Below are 20,713 nucleotides of genomic sequence, written 5' to 3'. Positions count from 1 at the left end.
GGCCCCGCCGGGACGCGTCCGCGGGGACGTGGCGGCTCCCGCGCGCCCGCCGCTCCCCCGGGCGCTGCCACCTCGGCCGGGCCGCGTCGCCGTGGCTCGTCCAAACCCGGGGGGCCGAGGGGCAGGCGCGTCCCGGGGCCTCCTCCCAAGCGCCGGGGCGGGGCGTCCCGAGCCCGGCGCCTCCGCCGTGGAGCACAAAGGTGGGCTCCGCTGACCGCGTGCGGGGACAGGCGCCCCCGTTTCCGGCGCGGGGTGAGCGCGCCCGGGCAGAGCAGAACGACACCCGCGGCCACGCGAGGGGAAATGAAAACGTCTCCTGTGAGGAGACGGCGAGTGGTCGCCTGGGGGGACGCAGGGGAGCCCGAGGAGACCTTGGGGAGCGGTGGAGCAAGTTCTGGGCTTGACAGGAGGGGGAGTTACGGGATCCTCAGTCGCCACAGTTGGTCACTGTTGTCTTTAAACAGCTTGATTTTATCACATTGCAGTTACATCTCAAAAATGTTGCGGGACGTCTTTGCGGGCCAAGAGTTAAGGTAGTGGCTGGGGGTGATTGCGGGGAGGGGGGACACTGAGCACAAAATCTGAGCACGAATGTGGCGGCCTGTGAACTGAGGGGCTCCTCTTCCTCCCCCAAGAACCAGCGCGAGGGAAAGCGCAGATCCTAGAAGGCTGTACTCCACCCAGTTGTGCACCCCCCCAGGTTTGCACACTCCCACTCCCAGGACCCAATTTGGGGCTCTTAGAGACTGGCGGGGGGCGGGGGCCCTCCCTGAGGTGGGAGGCTCTGGCTCCGCCCACCAGCCCAGAGCCAGGTGGAAACTGGAGGTTTCCCTGGCAGAAGACTGGGGAGACCGGGGACCACACTCGGGGCGGGCGCGGGCCCTGGAGGCTCTTGAGGCAAACGTTCACGAAAAGGGCCAGAAGGCAGTAAGTGGCCAACACATAAACACCTCTCCGCTCCTCACTGACAGGGCTGGTCTTCACGCCGGTGGGTCTGCCTGGCTTGGCTGGAAGCTGTGCTTTGGAACTGAGCCAGCAGCTGTACTTGGGAAGTTTGCAGCTCAGTGATGCACCCCACCCCACCCCCACCCCCCTTATTTGCTTCCCTTTGCATTTCCCCTTACCCTTGCTGCCCTGGGATTGCACTTCCTCATAAAAATCTTAGCACTTACACACTTGGCCTCAGGCTTTGCTTTCTAGGTAAAGCAGTTGGACTTGGGGCTGTGCTTTTCTGAAAATTTCATAGCCACAATGGCAAACAAATTAGAATTATTTTTGTTTCTGCCCTAAAATGCTAGTTTAAGAGACAGTGAGCTGAGACCAATACTAAGTATATGTATTTGTATAAGTGTTCCTCTGAAGTTGATAAAGATAAAAATTAGGTTTTCAGTGTGTTGGTTAGTAGTTGTTTCCCTTCAAGAGTAAATTCCCAGAGCATAAGATTTTGCATACTGTAAACATTTGGAACTTTGAGACACTTAAGAGGATATAGGTGCAAAACAAAGAAAATGGATTTCACTCATGATCATAAAGCTGTTAATTTGGAGGTAGGGGAAGGTTATGTTTCTTGTTCATTCATGAAGCCATGTTCAATCTTTCCTAAAATCTTATTATTAGGGGAGGATAAGTTAAAACTTTTCCAAGCAACTTCTGGTCAAGAATACTTTGTAAAACAGTTTTTCTTTGCATTATTTTAAATGATGAGAACCAGTAAATTTGTATTTTCAATAAAAGCCACCGTTTTTCTGACCTCAGATTTGTAGATATTTATTATCCCTCCCACCAGAATTGACAATCATCTGTAACTTGATCAACAGTAATTTGAGATGGTACTGGTAGGGTCATAAATTAAATAGGACACTTCCACTTTCTTCACCATAAAATCCTCCCTTTCCTGGCCACTTGCACACTGTTACATAATCTACAAACACATGATGATCTTATGCTGACTGTTTGCAAAAGTCACAGCTGCAAATCTACCTCCTATTGGCACAATATTTTTAATTAGAAACTATTTATTGCTTATAATCTGGCCTATGAGAAGATTAAAAGTTACCATCTTCTTTCTATATCACAGTGAATTGATTTTTACAGTGAAACTTTTTCTTCATATTAGGTAAGCCATCTTTATCTTTGCATTTGGAAAATGTTTTACCTGGAATTAATTCCAATCACAAGTAGCAATGAAGTTAGTATTTTAAATACACATAATGTATTTAAAAATAAAAGAAAAAAAAGCTTTAAGTACCTTGAATCACTGACATACAATATCAGAGGCTATCCTATTAAGCAAACATGAGAACTTCTCTTTGAATCCTAGTGCTTGATTCTTTCCAGATATATTGGGGCAGAAAATGTTCTAGCAAATGTATAGATTTTATATATATGGAGGTATTGGACCCTTTAGAATAGAAAAATGTATTGCCACTAGAATTCTTTAAAAATTTATACTAAGAGACTGAATCATATTCTTTTAATTATCAGTGACAGCAAATCTTCCTCTTCTAAAGTAGATTTAATTTTTGAAATAAATTGAAATTTAAAAAGTAATTTAAATCAGACCAAGCTTAATAAACATTTTTGGCAGGGAAAATTATCAAGAAAGATTAAAAATAAGAGCACTGAGTAATACTTTTAAAAAGTTAGATGAGAAAAAGAAAATTAAAGAATGGTTGAAGCAGAAACTGATGAATGAGAAAACAAACAAAAACCAAAATTTTGGATCATTGCCAAAAGTAATTTATTGGAAAAAAAATTGCAAGAAAGTAGAGAAATCGGGCCTCCCCGGTGGCGCAGCGGTTGAGCGCTGGGTTGCGAAGCTGCCCGCGGCCTCTGCGGCGCCGGTTCGATCCCCGGCTGCTCCCCGGCCACCAGAGGAGGGTCCCACATGGCGCGCAGACCTCTCCTGCCGCCCGCTGCTCCCCTCAGCAGTGTACTTCGGTCCTTCTGCCTGCTCTGCTCCCCGCTCTGGCTCTGGTGAATTCTCTCACCCTCCCGTGCTTCTGACTGTGCCCAGTGCATGTATAAACAAAACAAACAAACCAGCAAACAAATAAATAAAGCATGCCTCTATTAAAAAATAAAAAAAAAATAAAAAAAAATAAAAAAAAAAAAGAAAGTAGAGAAATCTCTGACATTTACATAATGCAAAGAATAGAAATAAAATTATAAAGGTGAAATGAAACATAACACATAGTGAGAATATTAATTATATCAGAATGCTTTGTGTAGTAATCTATGTGCATACACTTTTTTTTCCTGGAAAAACATAAATCACCTAAACTGAGTCAAGAAGATGTAGAATAACATAGTGTATCAAAACCAAGGACAAAATTTTAAAAGGCCTAGTCCTAGAAATCTTATTGGCAAGTTGTTCTACATTTTTGAAGGATACATCATGCATTTTCTAAACTCATATGGATATTGAATGTGATTTTTAAAATCATACATAATTCTTAAGCCTTTCAAAACTGGTACAAAGAGAACACTAAAAAACATGAACTTAATGAGAAATTCAATGGCAAAATTCCCTTACAAAATATTAGCAAATTAAACTCAATGAAGTAAGTAATCTTTAATGTGATCTGGTAGGTTTTATCTTAGAAATGCCAGGATATTTTAATATAGGAAGGCAATTGATATAACAAATCATACATTCAGGACACATAAAAAAATCTTAATAAATGATAACATCTTAATAACTAGTCCTTAAACAACTGGATTAAAAATTTCAGTAAATATTAAACTAATAATTAACCTCATCTAATAAGGTTTATAAAAATGATAATGCTAATGCTATGACAGCCAAACTGTAGGGAAGAGAAAAAATTGTGGTTAATTCTTTAACTGCCCGTCACCACTCTTCATTCTTCCTCCTCAAAATAACCTCTTTAAGTTTCTGAGGTAGCCTTCCATACATTTTACATGCATATAAAGCCATATGAATATCTGCTTTGAAAAAAACAAATGGAATCTTCTGTACATAATCTTCTGCTTTTTTTCACTGTTTTTTTTTCTTCAAATAGTTTAGACATTGTTCTACATCAGCACATAGATCTACCAGAATGTTTAATAAAAGCTGAGTACTACTACATGAATGAATCATATTTTTTCACACACCTATTGGTGACCATTTAGGATATTTTGTAGCTTTCTGCAACTATATACAATTACAGTGAGTATCCTTGAATGTCTTTTCTTTTTGGAACTGGTATACTTGTAGGATTAATAGCATCAAAATTGTTAGAACCGTATTTGGATAGATATTTGAAGTTGAAAACATACATGATAAATATTTACAAATTAACATCCAAAAAGGCTCAATTAACTTATCCAACTACTAGCATATGCAAAATTATTGTTATTGAAGCGAAGTGAGATACGTGAGAACTCATTTTACTAGTCAAGATACTTTCGTATATATTTTTACATTTCCATACTTAATGATATATCATTAAAAGCATTCTCATTAAAATAAAATATAGATACACACTATTACCATCATTCCTTAAAATTATACTGAAGTAAATTTGTAATAAGAAATAGGAATAAGAAGTAAAAATACTGAAAGATGGTAATATTTGAAGATGATATGCTTACCTAGAAATCTCAGAAGATCTGATTAAAAATCTATCATAAAATAGGCCTCCCCCATGGCGCAGCGGTTGAGCGCTGGGTTGCAAAGCTGCCCGCAGCCTCTGCAGTACCAGTTCGATCCCCAGCCGCAGGTCGAGGGTCCCACATGGCGCGCAGACCTCTTCTGCCGCCAGCTGCTCCCCTCAGCAGTGTACTTCGTCCTTCTGCCTGTTCTGCTCTTTGTCTCTGGCTCTGGTGGATTCTCTCATCCTCCGCGCTTCTGACTGTACCCAGTGCTTGTATGTATGTATAAATAGATAGATAGATAGATAGATAGATAGATAGATAGATAGATAGATAGATAGATAGATAAAACCTATCATAAAATAACTATTAAAATTAATAATTTTTCCAATGATTCAACACTCACTTGTTGGGGAATATATACTTTTAAAGATCCTAGTCACATAAAATAATATTGCCAGGAACAAGAAAGGATCTACACACAACAAAAAAAGGGGGTGGGACATAAAAGCAGAAACATTGAATAGTTTAAGAAAATTGTTAATGCTCCTAGACAAATGTACCTATTTCTTTCTTTGCGATTTTAACCCGAATTCCAAGTAGAATTTGCTTCCAAGTGGAAGTTGAAGCAAAGTAGTTTCTACTTAGAGGGAAAAACAGACGAGAATAGCCAGGGTACTTTTGAAAAGGAAGAGTAATAACAGAAGATTTTCTGTACCAGCTGCCATTATATACCATAAAGCCACAATAATTATAATGATTTTAAACTACAGAGGAAAGATTAATCTAAGATAGATTAATATTTTAGAACAGATAGTCGTAACAGAAAATTCTATATACCAATACATGAAATATTACCAATGAGGAGGACATAGATTATTGAATAATTGGTACCAGGAAAACTGGCCAATCATTTGGGAGGAAAAAACATATCAGATTATATACTCACATTACACAATATGCTGAAATGTACCCAACATGGATTAAAAAGGCAAATGTGAAAATAAAACAATGAAAGAAGTAAAAGAAAATATAAGTGAATATTTAAGTGATACTTGAATGGAAAACAACTAATCATAAACCACTAGAAGAAATTACACAGACATACCTACACAAGCATTTAGAACACGTGTGTCAGATAATTACAAGTTTTATGTATTGTTATATCAGTATCAAAAGATTAATTGTAGAAAAATTATCTCTGTAGGCATAAATATTTTTGTAAATAAATTTTCATGTAAATCTGCTCTCAAAAATAGGTAAATCACATCTAAAAAAACCCCTTTATTTCCCTTTCCTCTTCCAACCACACATTCTTTCTATAATTCTTAATGATCAAAATCCTTCAGTGACCTGTAGAAATGAAACCGGTTTCTAGTATTTGATCTAAAGTAGTTTTTATTTAATGCAGGGATTATTCAGACTGAAATATTTGCTATGCCTCAGGGGGGGAAATAAAAGGCACTCTTAATCCACACTTACAACATTGTTCTTTTTTCATTGCTGGTGCTGGCATGAATGAACTACAGGATGACTCACCCAATGAGAATTTCAGTGCTGGTGAAAAACTATATAGAAAATCCAGGTGAGCTGAAGGTGAAAGAGATCAGAGAGTTGTGAGGAAAATAAATGCAGGCAGAATGAAAAATGAAAAGAGGGGCTCAATGCAGAAGAACAAACATAGCAGGTTTGAACTCTAATATTTAAAGCCTGGTCAAGGCCTGTGACATATGACACGAGGATGGTGAAAGAGCCCAGGGTGAAATGTTTCTAAGCTGACTGTTAAATAGATGTAACTCACTGACGGGCTTGCCCATGTGGGATTTTAATTACTCAGACATCTGTTTAGTGAAGTGTACTACTAAATAGGGATCAAATACAGAGATCAAATTACGTGGAGGGGAGAGTGGAGATGACATTCATGACTCAGAAAGGAGAGCTATCAGCCAGGGGAAAATCAATCCCGGCTTTACATCTCACCAACAGAGGAGCAATTATTTTAGATGTGGGGCTGGTTAGCATCCTAGGTCATGAATTTAATTAAATAACCGTCAAGTGGCAGAAAACAGAACAACTACTATGTTTAACTGTCAGTAAAATTTGCTCAAATAAATGGTCCAAATTCCTCCCCTTTTTACATCCTCCTCCCACATAGACTTGGAGTAATTTTCTTAAAATCACAACTCTCTTTCCTTTCCTAAGTTAGCCTTTCCTTCCCAGTGGCATCCATTAAATTCATCTAAGTCAAGGACTTGAAGCAGAGGCAGAATTTGCCTTCCTCATTCTCACAATGAGATACTTGGGAAGATGAAGAAAGAGACAAAGTCCCCTCAAGAGATGTCATCAACCAAGATGGCACCTGGAACTCACATTCATCCTTTCACTCAGTAACTAATTATTGACCCTCTGAGTGCCAGGAAACTGCTATGTGATATACTACTAGATACTAAGATGAATGGTTCTTACCCTCACAGAGCTTCATCCCAGACCTCTAGCTCTTGTCTGAGCAATAATCTAAAAGCTTATGAGTAATTTTTCACATGAATACTCTTTTTTTTATAACTCCCTTTCATCTGCCACACTTGGACGAGAAACCCAAGGATTTTGTGTGAGTTATAAAGGCACCTCATTATTAAGGAGGTTAAGAATTCACCCCTATGTGGTGGTGGGAAAACCATGGGGACTACACCTAAGGGGAGAAACCAATTACTGTACAGAAATGAACAATGATGTAAGAAAATAAAAAAAAAAAAACTTTTAAAATTCATCCCTGTATTTAGAGCATTCATTAGGCTATTTCAGTTGAAACGTGAGATACCTTCACAAATAACCAATGCCAGGTGTCACTTAGTTTTATGATGTGACCAGGAGAGTAAGATATTAGGTGGGTGTGGAATTTTGAAAACAGTTGATATTTTCTTCCCCATCAGAACCAAATAGATAACTTAATGCAAGCTAAGTTTTAAAATTATAGTTATTTCCCCTAACCTCAGCTGGGAACAGACTTTAGAAAACTTTTATCAGCTAACCTGCCAGAGGAAAGAGCTTCTAATTAGCCAAGGCTGCTAAGGCCACACAGAGGCTGACTAGGGTTGTATGTGCAGTGTCTGGAACTTTCGTTGCAAGCTTACAGCTTCCCTTGGCCAATAAACTCAAATGTTTATATGTGAGAAAATGTGTTGTTCTAGTTTGGTTTGATTCCAATTTGAACTAGTTGCCTAAGTGTTCTTAAATATTTTTTGTTCAATTTAAGGTGTTAATATTCAGATTTAGCAAAATTATTACAGTTCATTATAGTTTTGCATTGAGGATTTAATTCAGTTTATTAACATAGTTCATATCTGTGGTGAAAATATAATAGGTGTGACTAGAATATTGCTGTAAAAGATGGGTGCATTGACCTTTGATGCTGAAGAGGAGGTGCAGATCCATTTGTTTTTAATAAGTTCATCCATCTTGTAACCAGCAACTCCTGGATTCTGGCCTGCTCTTATTGCTGGGAAACTTATATCACAGTTGCAGCTCCTGCAATGGATCTCAAGCCTCTAGTAACTGATACTTTCTTTATTCCCTTTTCACCACCCATTCTAGATTTGCCTCAGGCTCTGCTAGCACTTATGCTAGTCTAAATAGATTGCCTGGTGTGGTGGCCCAGACCTGCATTTCCAAGAGTCTTTTTTTTTTTTTTTTAAAGATTTATTATTTATTTATTTATTTATTTATTTATTTATTTATTTATTTATTTATTTGTACAAGCACTGGGTACAGTCAGAAGCGCGGGAGGGTGAGAGAATTCACCAGAGCCAGAGCGGGGAGCAGAGCAGGCAGAAGGACCAAGAGACACTGCTGAGGGGAGCAGAGGGCGGCAGGAGAGGTCTGCGTGTGCGCCATGTGGGACCCTCCTCCGGTGGCCAGGGAGCAGCCGGGGATCGAGCTGGCGCCGCAGAGGCTGCAGGCAGCTTCGCAGCCCAGCGCTCAACCGCGGCGCCACCGGGGAGGCCCCTGAATTGATTTTTCTTAATCAATTGGTCTTGTGATTGAGAGGCTGGACATATGGCAGAGCAGCAGCAGTAGCTGGATCAGCCTTGGTGAATGGAAGTTCATGTTACTGGGTTTGCTCCTAGCCACCACCCCCACAACTACAGCTTCTCCATTCATGTGCCCATCATGCCAGTATCCCAGCAGCCAGTGAGAGAGGCTGGCTGAATCCATGACTGAGTCATGAATGTTGATTAGTGCCTTTTTGGTAGAGAATACTTTGATGTATGTTAACATGGGAGACAAAATTCTGCACACTTTATATTCACACCTTACCCATGATATTCTAATATTTTTCCTTCTAAGCCCCTGAACAAACTGCCTTCCATTTACCACTATCCACGAGTTTATATACACTCTTACCTTGAGCTGCTCTTCTTTCCACACAAAGTAGACTAGGTTCTCTGCCACCTGGGAGGATTTCCCCTCACTGTTCTCTTTCAGGGCCACCCCAAATAGGATTGTAGTGTAGCAGCATCTATTTTTGGCTTCCATCCTTACACTGAGCTGACTCATCTTTGAATGGTTGGCATTTTCTTCTTCAGTCAGCTGGTCATAAGGAACACCCCCATGTAGCCATAGTTGTGAGCTGAGATACTTGTGACACTATAGTTGTGAACAAAGTGCAATAATAGTAGATGCTACGGGGATCTTGGCTGTCACCTCGTACAACTTAATTGTATCCTTTGACCCTGCTCATGCCCAATTCTTTATCTGTCACTTCCATTTTATGATGTATAGCTGCCCATACAACTCATGACTTGCTGGGTCTGACAGAGCCCAGCACAGGATGGTTGTCTCTAGCTGCAAGTTTCATGATATCCCATGGTCAGTGCTTCACCTCAGTCAAGAATCTAAGAACTTCTTTTCTAATGGCGTCTACTTCTTTATTACCAAATGATATCATCTTGCTCCAGAGTCCTAGGAGTCGGTGCTGTTGCTCTCATACTGGGATTACTAATAACCTTCTGGCAACTTTTCCAACCACAGCTCCCTCAAGTATCATAGGGTTCATAGGGTCTACTGAGTGATATGACAGGGCTTTTGTTCTGGTGCCTTGATCTGCTGCAGGGCTCTGCCTTTGGTAAAAGGGTTGGAACAATATTCTGAATGCATGGGAAATAACTACTGAATACACTTATTGAAGTGTTTCAGGCTCCATCTTCAGTCTTAAGTGAATGAGTTCCAGATCTGAAACTTGCACTGAGGTCTAGAAACCCTCAAAGTGAGCACCAGCACTTGAAAGGGGGTGGTTCAAGTATAGACATAATGATTTGCGTATTCATCAAAGGAATTTTCCAGCAGGTGGCAGTAAAGCGTCTTGTTCTACCCAAATCATAATATTACAACAATTTCTGCTAGATGGAAGTAAAGTGACTTCCAGACTGTGTGCCTTTTTCTAGTTACACAAAGATATACAGGCTAGTGGCGGCACTTCTCACTATATGCCAGATCTTGTGCTCACTAACCCTTGTTTAATCATTAGGATCCTATGAAATGAGTGCTATTAATAACTTGTCAGAGGCACAGAGTTAGTTTGTAGTAGTTTGGAGATAGTAATGTGGATCCCTAACTCTAGAGCCTATGCCCTTCTGCACTAACCATTGCTCATTCAGAACCCCAAGTCCCAGAGACTTAACACAGAGAGCCCAGCTGCCCTGACGCTCAAGCCAGCCTGCTGCCAGTTCCATTGTATGTTGAGATTGTGCTGGTATCACTGGGAACTGAATGAGACAAGGCACATTTCACTCAGCTATAAAAAAAAGGTTATATTGAGTTAGTGGGAAAAATAGGAGAATGATGTAATTCCCTTTGGTTTTTTATTTACATATATATGATTTAAACTATACATGCTATCGAAATTTAAAAACAAAAGAACTTGATATAGGTTATATAGTTCTCAGAGTTCTTTATATTCAAAAATACTTTGAATAAACACCGTCAGTAATGTACACACTATACTTTAGTATAAATTTTAGTAATAGTGCATTACCATAAATTTTATATACATAAGGAAATTAGAGGCTTCATTTAATATAATATAAATGACATAGTATAATATATAATATCCTTGATTCATTGTTGTAAAACTGAGAAGACACAATTAACAGTTTAAACTCTCTATGGCAAATACTAGTCAATCATTAAGAAAAGGACACCATCTATAAATATTTTATATTTTATCACTGAGGATATCTTTTCCCTAAACCTACTGAAATAATAATTGTGAACAAAAAAAGCAAAACTCTATCTTCCATGAAATGAACTGCTTTAACTTTTTCTTTTTTATTATAAAACAGCAAGTAAACCATGAATTTACTTTTTAGATTTTTTTTTACTTTACAAGTTTCAGAGAGGTATTTGGAATTATGTTATTTTGTTGAGGACAGTTATTTGGTAGGCTGTGATATATGTAGTGATGTTTTTACTGTCTTCTATATCCTTACATATATTGCCTAAATTTTTAAAAATCTTATTGCATTTTACAAATACAGTTAAACTCACCATTGTTTAAAGCAGTATCATTGAATATATGTCTAAATTTTTGACCTGCTAAGACCTCTTAAAAATGAAACTTGATTATTCATGTTACTAGAAAAATAATTGCATAGAAGTCAAATTTTTAAAAACCAAAGTTCCTTAACCAACTGGTAAATACAGTAGTGGATATTTACAGGCGATCAATTGATCTTTTAATCCCTGAGAGAGAATAGCTACCAATATTTTCCAGACAGTGAATTCTATGACAAAATAAGCCACAGTGTAATAAACCTCAGCATTTGCCAGCACCTAACTTAATTAAAGATTTGGCAATTTGAAAACACAACAGGCAAATCTCCTTCATTCTTTCAAGGTTAGTATCTAAGCTTGACATCTTAGGCAGGAGATAGCCTCACCCAGGAATTTAAGGTCAGGGTTTATATTAAGAAGTACCTCAACTCAAACTTAGAAACAAGTCTTTAATCCTTCCTTTAAAGGGGTGGTTTGAAAGGAAAAGGTTAGAAAAACAATTCAACCGCCTATAAAAATGAGGTTGTCATTTGTTTTTACATACTAAATGAAATACACCTGTTTTGTGTTCAATGTCTTGTGCCTATCTTATTCCCTGTGTCTGGAGCAATTTTGTTCATATTGGAAAACTCCTTGAGGGCAGGGAATGTTGCCTTTATCATAAACTATCTGTGTCACATGGGCCTGTTCTGCCCAATAGCTGGCAAAGATATGTAATCTGTCAGAATGTCCATAAATCACATGTTAGTTTACACAAAATGGAACAATTTATGAAATTGTTAAATGCATCATTGCAGGTTATTTTCATAAGTACCTTATGAGTAAGCTGAGTAAGACTATTTAACAGATACAGCTAGAAACCAGATTTTCCAACATCTCTTTTCCCAAACTACCAATATACATTTTTACAATAGGTGAACTGAATCATTAATAATTAGATTCAACCAATGAGATTCAACCAATTCTATTCTTGAAGTTCTAAAAATAGTTTATAAAACTGAGATATTCTAATGGTAGTTGAATTTTAAATAAGCTGGAGGAGGCAGGGGTCACTATGCCCAAGGAATTAGAATTGATGGTTCCAACAGTGAAAATATAAAAGAATGCCATAATTGAGAAATACTACTTTTGCTCCAACACAAATAGAAAATTTTGTGTGTGTGTTTTTAAAAAATCGTTTCCTTTTGCTCTAAGTATTTAATGTCAAGAAACATTTCATAGCATAAATTTTCCAAATTACATATAATCAAATTTATAGCAACCCATGCAAACACTATTAAATATTTTATCACTTTTTAGCTTAATACTATTTGATAAATATGAAATAATATATGATGTGGAAAACTTCAAGTAAATATAAAATGGCAAGAAATTCATAATGGGAAATTGACCATATACAGGATATCTAAGGAGGTTTTATCCCAGATGGACTCATTTCTGCCTTTAACAAAATGGCCCTTATGAAGAAATATGAAAACAATCTTTTTATTTTCTCAAATTGTTGAAAGGTGGTCATAAGACAAGTTGGGCAGGCAGGTGGAAAGAAAGCTGAAAAATTGGAAGTATAAATTACATTTTCTTATCCAATGAGTCAAAGCAGTTACTGCAAGGAAACAAAGTAAAGCCAAGGAAGTTTTCAAAAGTCAAACCATAAACTCTCCTAGACTAATACAGGCAAAAATAATTGGGACAGTACTGGGCATAATGAAGTTTAAAAAGGTGCAACAAAGTGGGGGCCTCCTTGGTGGCATAGGGGTTAAAGTCTAAATGCTATCAAGCTATCGCCAGCATGAGTTTGAACTCTGGCCAGGGAGCTGACCCTCATGGTTCAGCAGACCTCTCCTGTCTTGCCCACTGCTCCCCTTAGCGGTATATTTCAGTGGATCTGCCTGTTCTGCTCCCCACTCTGAATCTGGTGAATTCTCTTACCCCTTGTACCTTTGGCCTACACCCCAGTTCTTGTGTGCATAAATAAAAATTAATCTTTAAAAAAAATGCAATAAAGTGATACAATGTTAGGAGATGATGCCAGAGATGAGATAAATGGAGAAAATGCCAAAAATAAATGTGTAGGTTCCTTTTGGGGAGTGTGGGGGAAGAGTCTAAGAAAGAATACTGAAAGCTGACCACATTGGAAATGCTGTAGCCTATGGGCTCTCTGGTTATTATACACCTACTCTCTAGGCCTCCAGGGGAGTCACTGTAAAGAATGGCCCTTTAGATCAGAAGATAACATTTGCCACCTACCCAAGACTCCTAAGTCTAATTACATTTCCCAAGGTCAGAAACATACTAGACAGGACAAAAAGGACAATTCTAATGTTTTTATTCAAAATTTTATTTAAATTTCTCCTCACCCCCTTTCAGCTCCCTAGATGATAATGTATATTAAGTCTGACCCTCATGATATTCATTTCAAATTATAAATTCATTTCAAATTGAATTTCAGAAAATGTGACTTTTGAAATTTGTGAAGGTGAAGGTAGGACAAGGGAATACTAAGGACCCATTTACATTCCTGGTTCCTTGTTTGTGAGCAAAACTAGACTAAGAAAACTTTAAATGAAAAAGGAAAGCATGTCTGCAGTACTACAATGCTTAATATTTACTTCTACCTTTGTCCATCCATAAAAGGCAAGGAACAGTTTAGGTAGGGAGAGAAAAGATCTTAGAAAACTTGGCAGAAGAGGAGAGCTTCCAAAGTTCTTAGGAAAACCTGACAGCTTGTACATAGATTCTGTGTGTTAGGTTACTGCATTTATGTAACCAGCATTGAAGTCTCACGTGCTCTGCATTTCTGCCATTAGTTTCCTCTATTATCTGTTTCCCTTTTATTGCCTACTGTGTTTTCCCTGCCTTTGTCTATGAGGAACTGGCCTAAATAACTAATATGAACTTTTGAACACTATTTTTCATCTATACCTAGCTGGAAGGCTCTATGTTTCTTTGTGTGTACTTTAATATAGGAATTTCAGATGCCTTTAAACCCTTTAATATCTTCTTAAGATCTACCTATTGAGCAAATTCTATGCAAATGATCAAGAATAGTTCTTCAATAGATGCAAGCTACTATTTTTTAAGAATTAGATAAATTTAGAAAGTATTATTAAAAAGGCATTTCACATTGAATTAATCTAGAATGTACTTAGTTCATATATTTAGAAAGAGCTTTAACAACTATTATTCATAAATACTCTGCTGAGAATTCAAGTAGAAAAACATAGTTTCATTTAGTTAGTAAGTGGTTGATAGCTGTCTACTCTCTGAAGAAGAGTATCTGAATATCCAGGGGAATAGTACCTGCAAAAGAAAATTTTCTGTCAGATTTTAATGAAAAGATTCAGCAGAGGATGCACAAAAGATTCAATGAAACACATTTATCTGAAATGATTCAATGAGTGAAATCTCAAATACACCCTGAACTCAAACTGAAAAGACTATGCTAAAATAATAACAAACATATAACGGATATCAATGCAATGGTAAAGAAAGTAAGATACTTGGGCCCAGTGATAGTAATCTGTTATGTAGATTTTGTTTTCATTATGTCAAGTGACTGATGTTTACTTTAATGATCATAGATAAGGGACTTTTTTTCATAATTAGACAACAGTCTATTATTACTAATCAACTCCTACATACAGATTGCCTTAGAGATTATTCTCAATGTATATTTTAATCATATCTGGTTGCCAGTAAAAATAAAAATTTTGGGGAGTATAATTCACATTAAATAACTAATAAATGGTTTAACAATACTTCATCATGTAAACATAGCATACTAATAATTTTCATTGGTTGATGGGCATCTGTAGTACTATAAATTAATATTTATGAATTGAATATTTTATAAAAGATTTAGTATAAAAACAGTGCTTCACATATCATGAAAAGAATTTATATTCATATGAAAGCATATCAAAATTTGGCAAACATCCTACAATATAATAAATGCATAAAAAATCTGAGTGTATTTAAAATTTCTAAAACATTCACAATAATTAAGCCTCCCCCCTAAGGTGTTTGTTCCAGATGTAACCTAATATTCATTGAACAGAAGTTATGACCCGAGAGGCCCAAAGAATTCCAAACTAATTAATACCCAACACACATACACCAAGACATATTATAATAAAGCTACCGAAAGCCAACAACAAGGATAGACTATTAAAAACATCAAGAGTGAAAAAGGGTAACCTATAAGGCAACAGTGGTCAGATTGTCTGCAGACTTTTACATAGAAACATTGTAAGCACAAATGGAATGGGAGGAGATATTTAAAGCACTTGAAGGAAAGACTTCTAGCCTGGAATCCTTCCCAGCAAGATTAACATTCAAGACAAAAGGGAGAGTAAGAAGCTTCACTGAAAAGCAAAAACTAAAAGAATTTGTTAACACCAAGCCACACATTAAAGAAATTTTGAAGGGGTTATTATAAAGCAACATTGTAATGAATATAGAGGCAACTGACATGTGAATCACTTAACATGAAGAAAAAGGGAGAGAGTAACAAAATGACCATTCGCTCAAGTCAGAGACTAGCCTTCCATTAGGTCACACAAATAGCCCATCATGTGTTAATCTCAGGAGAAACTCAAACAAAAATTAACAGAAGTAACATTAAAAAAAAAAACAGGTAGATCAAAAAACATATAAAAGACAAGACAACCCACCCTAAATAAAAATATAACAAAATGGCAATGAGTGTTTATATCTTAATAATCACATTAAATGTGAATGGCCTGAATTCACCAGTCAAAATAGAGTGGCACCTTTACATTATAGATAGTAACATTTTTCCACCTCTCAACTTTTTTTTCCCACATATGTGATACTCCCATTACTATAAATGTGAGCTTTAGGCAGAAAAATAATACACAAGGATTATTTTATGAAAGTCAATCTACTAACCCCTTCTAAGTCAGGTTCCCAGTAAAAATTGTTAATAAAACAATTTTGCATTTGGGGTACTCTTTAGTAAAGCATGCGCTAAAAATTAGTACAGAAATGTCTCAAATGACATTCTAGTCTGATTTGGAAAAGAATGTGTCTGAGGGGAAAGAAAAACAGGGAGAAGTAAAGGTATATGTTATTCTCATGTAGTATTAAAAAGTACACATTTTGGCAAAGTATATATAAAATCTAAATTTGAAAACAGAAAAATACATTATCATTTTGAGCTTCTCAAGATCTATTTTTCCCACCTTACTATTTCCTCTGGGTAACAATTGTTAATACTATTGATGTATTCCTGAAGGAGAGACCCAGGTTCTGCTTTTATCTCTTGAACCTTTTTAAGTCCACCACTTATTACAAAGAGTCTTCGAGCTTTGCTGTCATGTGGCAGCACCTTGAAAGGGGAAGCACATTATAATGTCAGCTTTTCTTTTTTCAAGATAGATTACTGATACTGAAAAGTAGTAATATTTCTGAGGAAATGTAAATGTAAAAGAGAACATATTTCCAATATACCTATAATATAATAAGTCTAAATTTGCTGATGATTGGAAATCATCAGCAGTCTTTTTAGAAATGACGCTTTTTATGTTATGGAGATAAAGGCAATGAACATGAACAAAGGAGATCCCTCAGATATGTATATAAACTGTAAATTGAGTCCTCCTTTACTTATACCCATTCAAGGTCTCTCTACTACCTAAAAAATTAAAGGCAAGCTCCTTGTCAAGGCACACAGAACCTTCTATAAGTCCAGCTTCTAAATACTTCTCTAGTTTCCCTTCCCACCAATTCCTAGTCTAAATTATGTTTCAGTGACCTTAAAGGGTGTGTGCTTGGATAGTTCTTGCCTTTGTCCATGCTTTCCTCTTCCTAGAATGACCTCCCACTCTTCACACACTTCCCCTAATTTGCTTGGCTAACTCTTATTCATGTTTTAAGACTCAGCTCAGATACTACCTCTGGTAAGACTTCTCTCGGGCACCCCTAGCCTCTTATCCCAGCATAAGTTAGATACTTTTCTTCTCTCCTAGCATTCTCTTTAAACCCTATTGGTGCAATATTTAAATGATCAGTTTATATGTCTGTCACACATAAATATCATTGAGGGCAGTGAACTACTCATTAATTCATTTCTCTAGTGCCTTTTTTTAACTTCTGCCTTGCTTTTCCATCTCTTTCTAGTGCTCTGATTCACTTAGATTAAGAAAACACAAAGTTCTGCCTAAGGCAAATATTCCTGAACATACTTATATAGAATATGTTATGAGGTACTGACTTTATTTCATCCTGATTGTCTAACTTCCACAAATCCCACTGAGTTAATTTTATTTACTTTAGCAAGTCACTCTGAACTCTAAATACAGGTTAGTATAGCAAGTTTAGTAAAACTAGAATACCTTATTCTGTAGTCTAAAAGATTAAACTACAAAGTGAAAGTCATAAATAATGTCAACTTCTTATTAGGAACTGATGACTTGGTCTATGGAAGACCAATCAGCTCCCTTACTCGCCCTTCCTCTTAGCTAATCAAATTAACTGGTTACTTTGTTACTTAGCACCCCAAAGCACACAAAAATGAAGATGTAGATCAATTTCCTCTGTACCATAATTTAGTCATTTTTCAGGATTTTTTGGTTATTTGGTTTCTCAAAGGGGCATTGCTATTCAATCTCCCACATTTCATATAACTAGGAGGAAAAAGAGTTTATTGTCATAGAAGGAAGAAGACAGGACATAGGAGTTTGAGTCAAAGAATTGTATCCTGAGATGGCTTCAGCAATGTAAAATCTAACAGCTAATGTGTTTGAGTATCAACCAAGCTTTTGGAAATGATGAAAGGTGTTCAGGAACCAATAGCTCCTTTTTTTTTCTTAACATTTATTTATTTATACAAGAACAGGGGATACAGGGGAGGGTGAGAGGATACAGGGGAGGGTGAGAGGATTCACCAGAGACAGAGCAGGGAACAGAACAGGTAGACTAATGAAATACACTGCTGAGGGGAGTAGCGGGTGAGACAGGAGAGGTCTGCTTCGCCATGTGGGATTCTCGCTGGCTGGCCGGAATCAAACCCACGCTGCAGAGGCTGCGGACAGCTTCACAGTGCAGCGTTCAACCCACTGCACCACCAGGGAGGCCCAAACCAATGGCTCTTAATCTATCTTTCAGATGAGTACCTAAAACTAGACCTACTTAACTGACATAATGCTATATAGTTGTTTTTCTTTTTTTTTTTTTTTTGCAGACATATCATATTCAAACATCAAATAAATCCCTTTATGTAACATTATAACTATTCAAATAATTTGACTCTCATTTATTTTTTTAAGTTTTATTTTTATGCTTTTTTAATTTTTTTTTAAGATTGATTTATTTATTTATAAAAGCACTGGGTACAGTCAGAAGTGCAGGAGGGTGAGAGAATTCACCAGAGCCAGAGCAGGGAGCAGAACAGGCAGACGGATGAAATGCACTGCTAAGGGGAGCAGCGGGCGGCAGGAGAGGTCTGTGTGCCATGTGGGACCCTCGCCCAGTGACCGGGGATCTAACCGGTGCTGCAGAGGCTGCAGGCAGCTGCGCAACCCAGTGCTCAACCGCTGCGCCACCGGGGAGGCCGACTCTCATTTATTTTTATTAATTTTTAAAAATCAGTGTTAACCACTTCAATGTTTTATTTCTTAAAAACAACTTTATGGGGGTTTATGAGTTACTTAAGTGGGGGAATATTTGAGTGTCTAATATGTATCCAACATTTAAATAACATCTCATTTAATCTTGGCAATAACCCTATGAAATAATACTTTTATAATCACCACTTTATGTATAATGATACTAGGTTTAGAAAGGTGAAGACTTTGCTAAACAGGGCCTCCCTGGTGGTGCAGGGGTTAAAAACAAGGTGCTATCAAGCTATCAGCAGCCACTGCAGCATGAGTTCTATCCCAGCCAGGGAGCTAACCCACATGGGTCAGCAGACCTCTCCTGTCGAACCCGCTTCTCCCCTCAGCAGTGCATTTCAATGGATCTGACTGTTCTGCTCCCCACTCTGTCTCTAGTGAATCCTGTTACCCCCCATCCCCACATACACTCCTCTGGCCTACACCCCAGTACTTGTATACATAAATAAATAAATCTTTAAAAAAAAAAAAAAAGACTGCTGAACATATTGCAGCCAGTAAATGTAAATCCAGGCAGTAAGGGATACTACTTAGACCCGATTTTCTTCAATCAGATCGGCTGAGGACAATATAACCACTTCCTGATAACTTAGGCTCACCATCCTGGCCATTCATAGCTATTCTCTTTTAAACTTGACCATCAGTAGACAATCCTGCTGGCTGTGCCCACACCTAGTAGCTTCATCTTTTTACCTTACTACTTCTAATAGCCAAAGATCTACAATAATATGGCAGCTATATTTGCTAAAACTGCTCTTAAGTCAATGTACTTCAAATGACTGTCTGAGTGCATCTCCAGTAAAGTGTATGGACTTCATTGAAAGTATTTCAGTGGCTCGGAGACAATGTTTCCTTTTTTTTACAAGACCTTTACAGTGTTACCAGATGAGTGAGACTAACAGACACCAGTAAAATTACTAAGTTTCTTACTAATATTAATTATCTGTATTTTGAGGTCCTAATAAGTTAACATACTACTTACTCCCTAAGAACACTGAAAAAGACAGTGCAGAGGCAGTAAGGAAAATATGAGGAAGAAAAAGTGTGATTGATTTATGTGTAGATTTTATTAACATGTAAATTTTATTAACCTCGGTTACTTTCCGTGTCAACATAATCAGGAGAATTAAGAAGTAAAACCCTGCCCCATCCTATGGAACAGAAAAAATAAGTAAATAACTCATTTCACTTTCTCCCCCCATTTCCAGGTTAAGAGAACATTTGTTACCTTGCTGAACTGTCCAACCACATGTTTCAGAATATTGGGAGGAGCATCATACAGAAATGGCTCAAGTGCTGGTAAATAGGTACATTTTTGTAGGATATTCTTTATGGCCTTTTTACTCTATTGAAAATACAAAGAAAAACATATACCAAAGTAAGTAATCAATGAAAACTTTGCAAAAATTCATGTCTCATGTTCCTGAAAGCTATTTGGTAATCTAATCTGATGTTTCATTTTAAAAAATATTTGTCTTAAAAAAAAGGATTTAAAAAAATTATCAAAAAAACATCTGTTTCATTGGTACAATACCCTCCAGCTGTCTTCATGTTAAATTTTAAAATATACAAAGTACTGTTGCGCTCTTAAAATACCAGCAAGCAAATTAAAATGATAAAATGCAAAACCGTAGCATGTAAATTAATAAGTACACTTTATTAGTATAAAACATAATAAGTATCATATAATGCACTAATGCTTCCAACCAATAAATACAAGAAAGTATTTAGTTTATTGTAGAAAGTCAATATCAGGCAACGCTGTGTTCTCCAGAAAGTTTCATGGCTATAAAGTATGCAGGTAGAAATAGTCTACCGTGTACATAGTTCATGGCTAGAAATTGCCCCATTTACAGACAAAAGCAAAACAGACAGGATTTATTCAACTGTCGAATAAAACTCCATTCAACAATAAGAAATATATCACC

General features: G+C 37.3%; 1 protein-coding gene and 1 long non-coding RNA gene across 2 annotated transcripts in view; one reads left to right on the top strand and one right to left on the bottom strand.

The window, feature by feature from the left end:
* Positions 1 to 333: 333 nt before the first annotated feature.
* LOC119245282 (uncharacterized) lies at positions 334 to 1,775 on the top strand. The gene is made up of 3 exons (XR_005125256.2): positions 334 to 533; positions 636 to 700; positions 972 to 1,775. It is a non-coding gene; the product is annotated as an uncharacterized LOC119245282 (long non-coding RNA).
* Positions 1,776 to 12,503: 10,728 nt separating this feature from the next.
* The window catches only part of SPAG6 (sperm associated antigen 6), a 49,402-nt gene continuing 41,192 nt past the window's right edge, over positions 12,504 to 20,713 (bottom strand). Inside the window, exons 9-11 of the mRNA XM_037510701.2 lie at positions 20,014 to 20,130; positions 16,353 to 16,498; positions 12,504 to 14,448 (exon numbers count right to left, since the gene is read on the bottom strand). Coding sequence (XP_037366598.1) covers positions 14,379 to 14,448; positions 16,353 to 16,498; positions 20,014 to 20,130 — 333 coding nt within the window. The 3' untranslated portion in view covers positions 12,504 to 14,378. The remainder of the gene's footprint in view (positions 14,449 to 16,352; positions 16,499 to 20,013; positions 20,131 to 20,713) is intronic.

This window comes from Talpa occidentalis, unplaced genomic scaffold (assembly GCF_014898055.3).
Source record: "Talpa occidentalis isolate TD23 unplaced genomic scaffold, MPIMG_talOcc4v2.1 talOcc4.14, whole genome shotgun sequence".
Taxonomy (NCBI): Eukaryota; Metazoa; Chordata; class Mammalia; order Eulipotyphla; family Talpidae; genus Talpa; species Talpa occidentalis.
The sequence above is the reverse complement of the archived record's forward strand: the minus strand, read 5'-3'. Positions and strand labels throughout refer to the sequence as shown.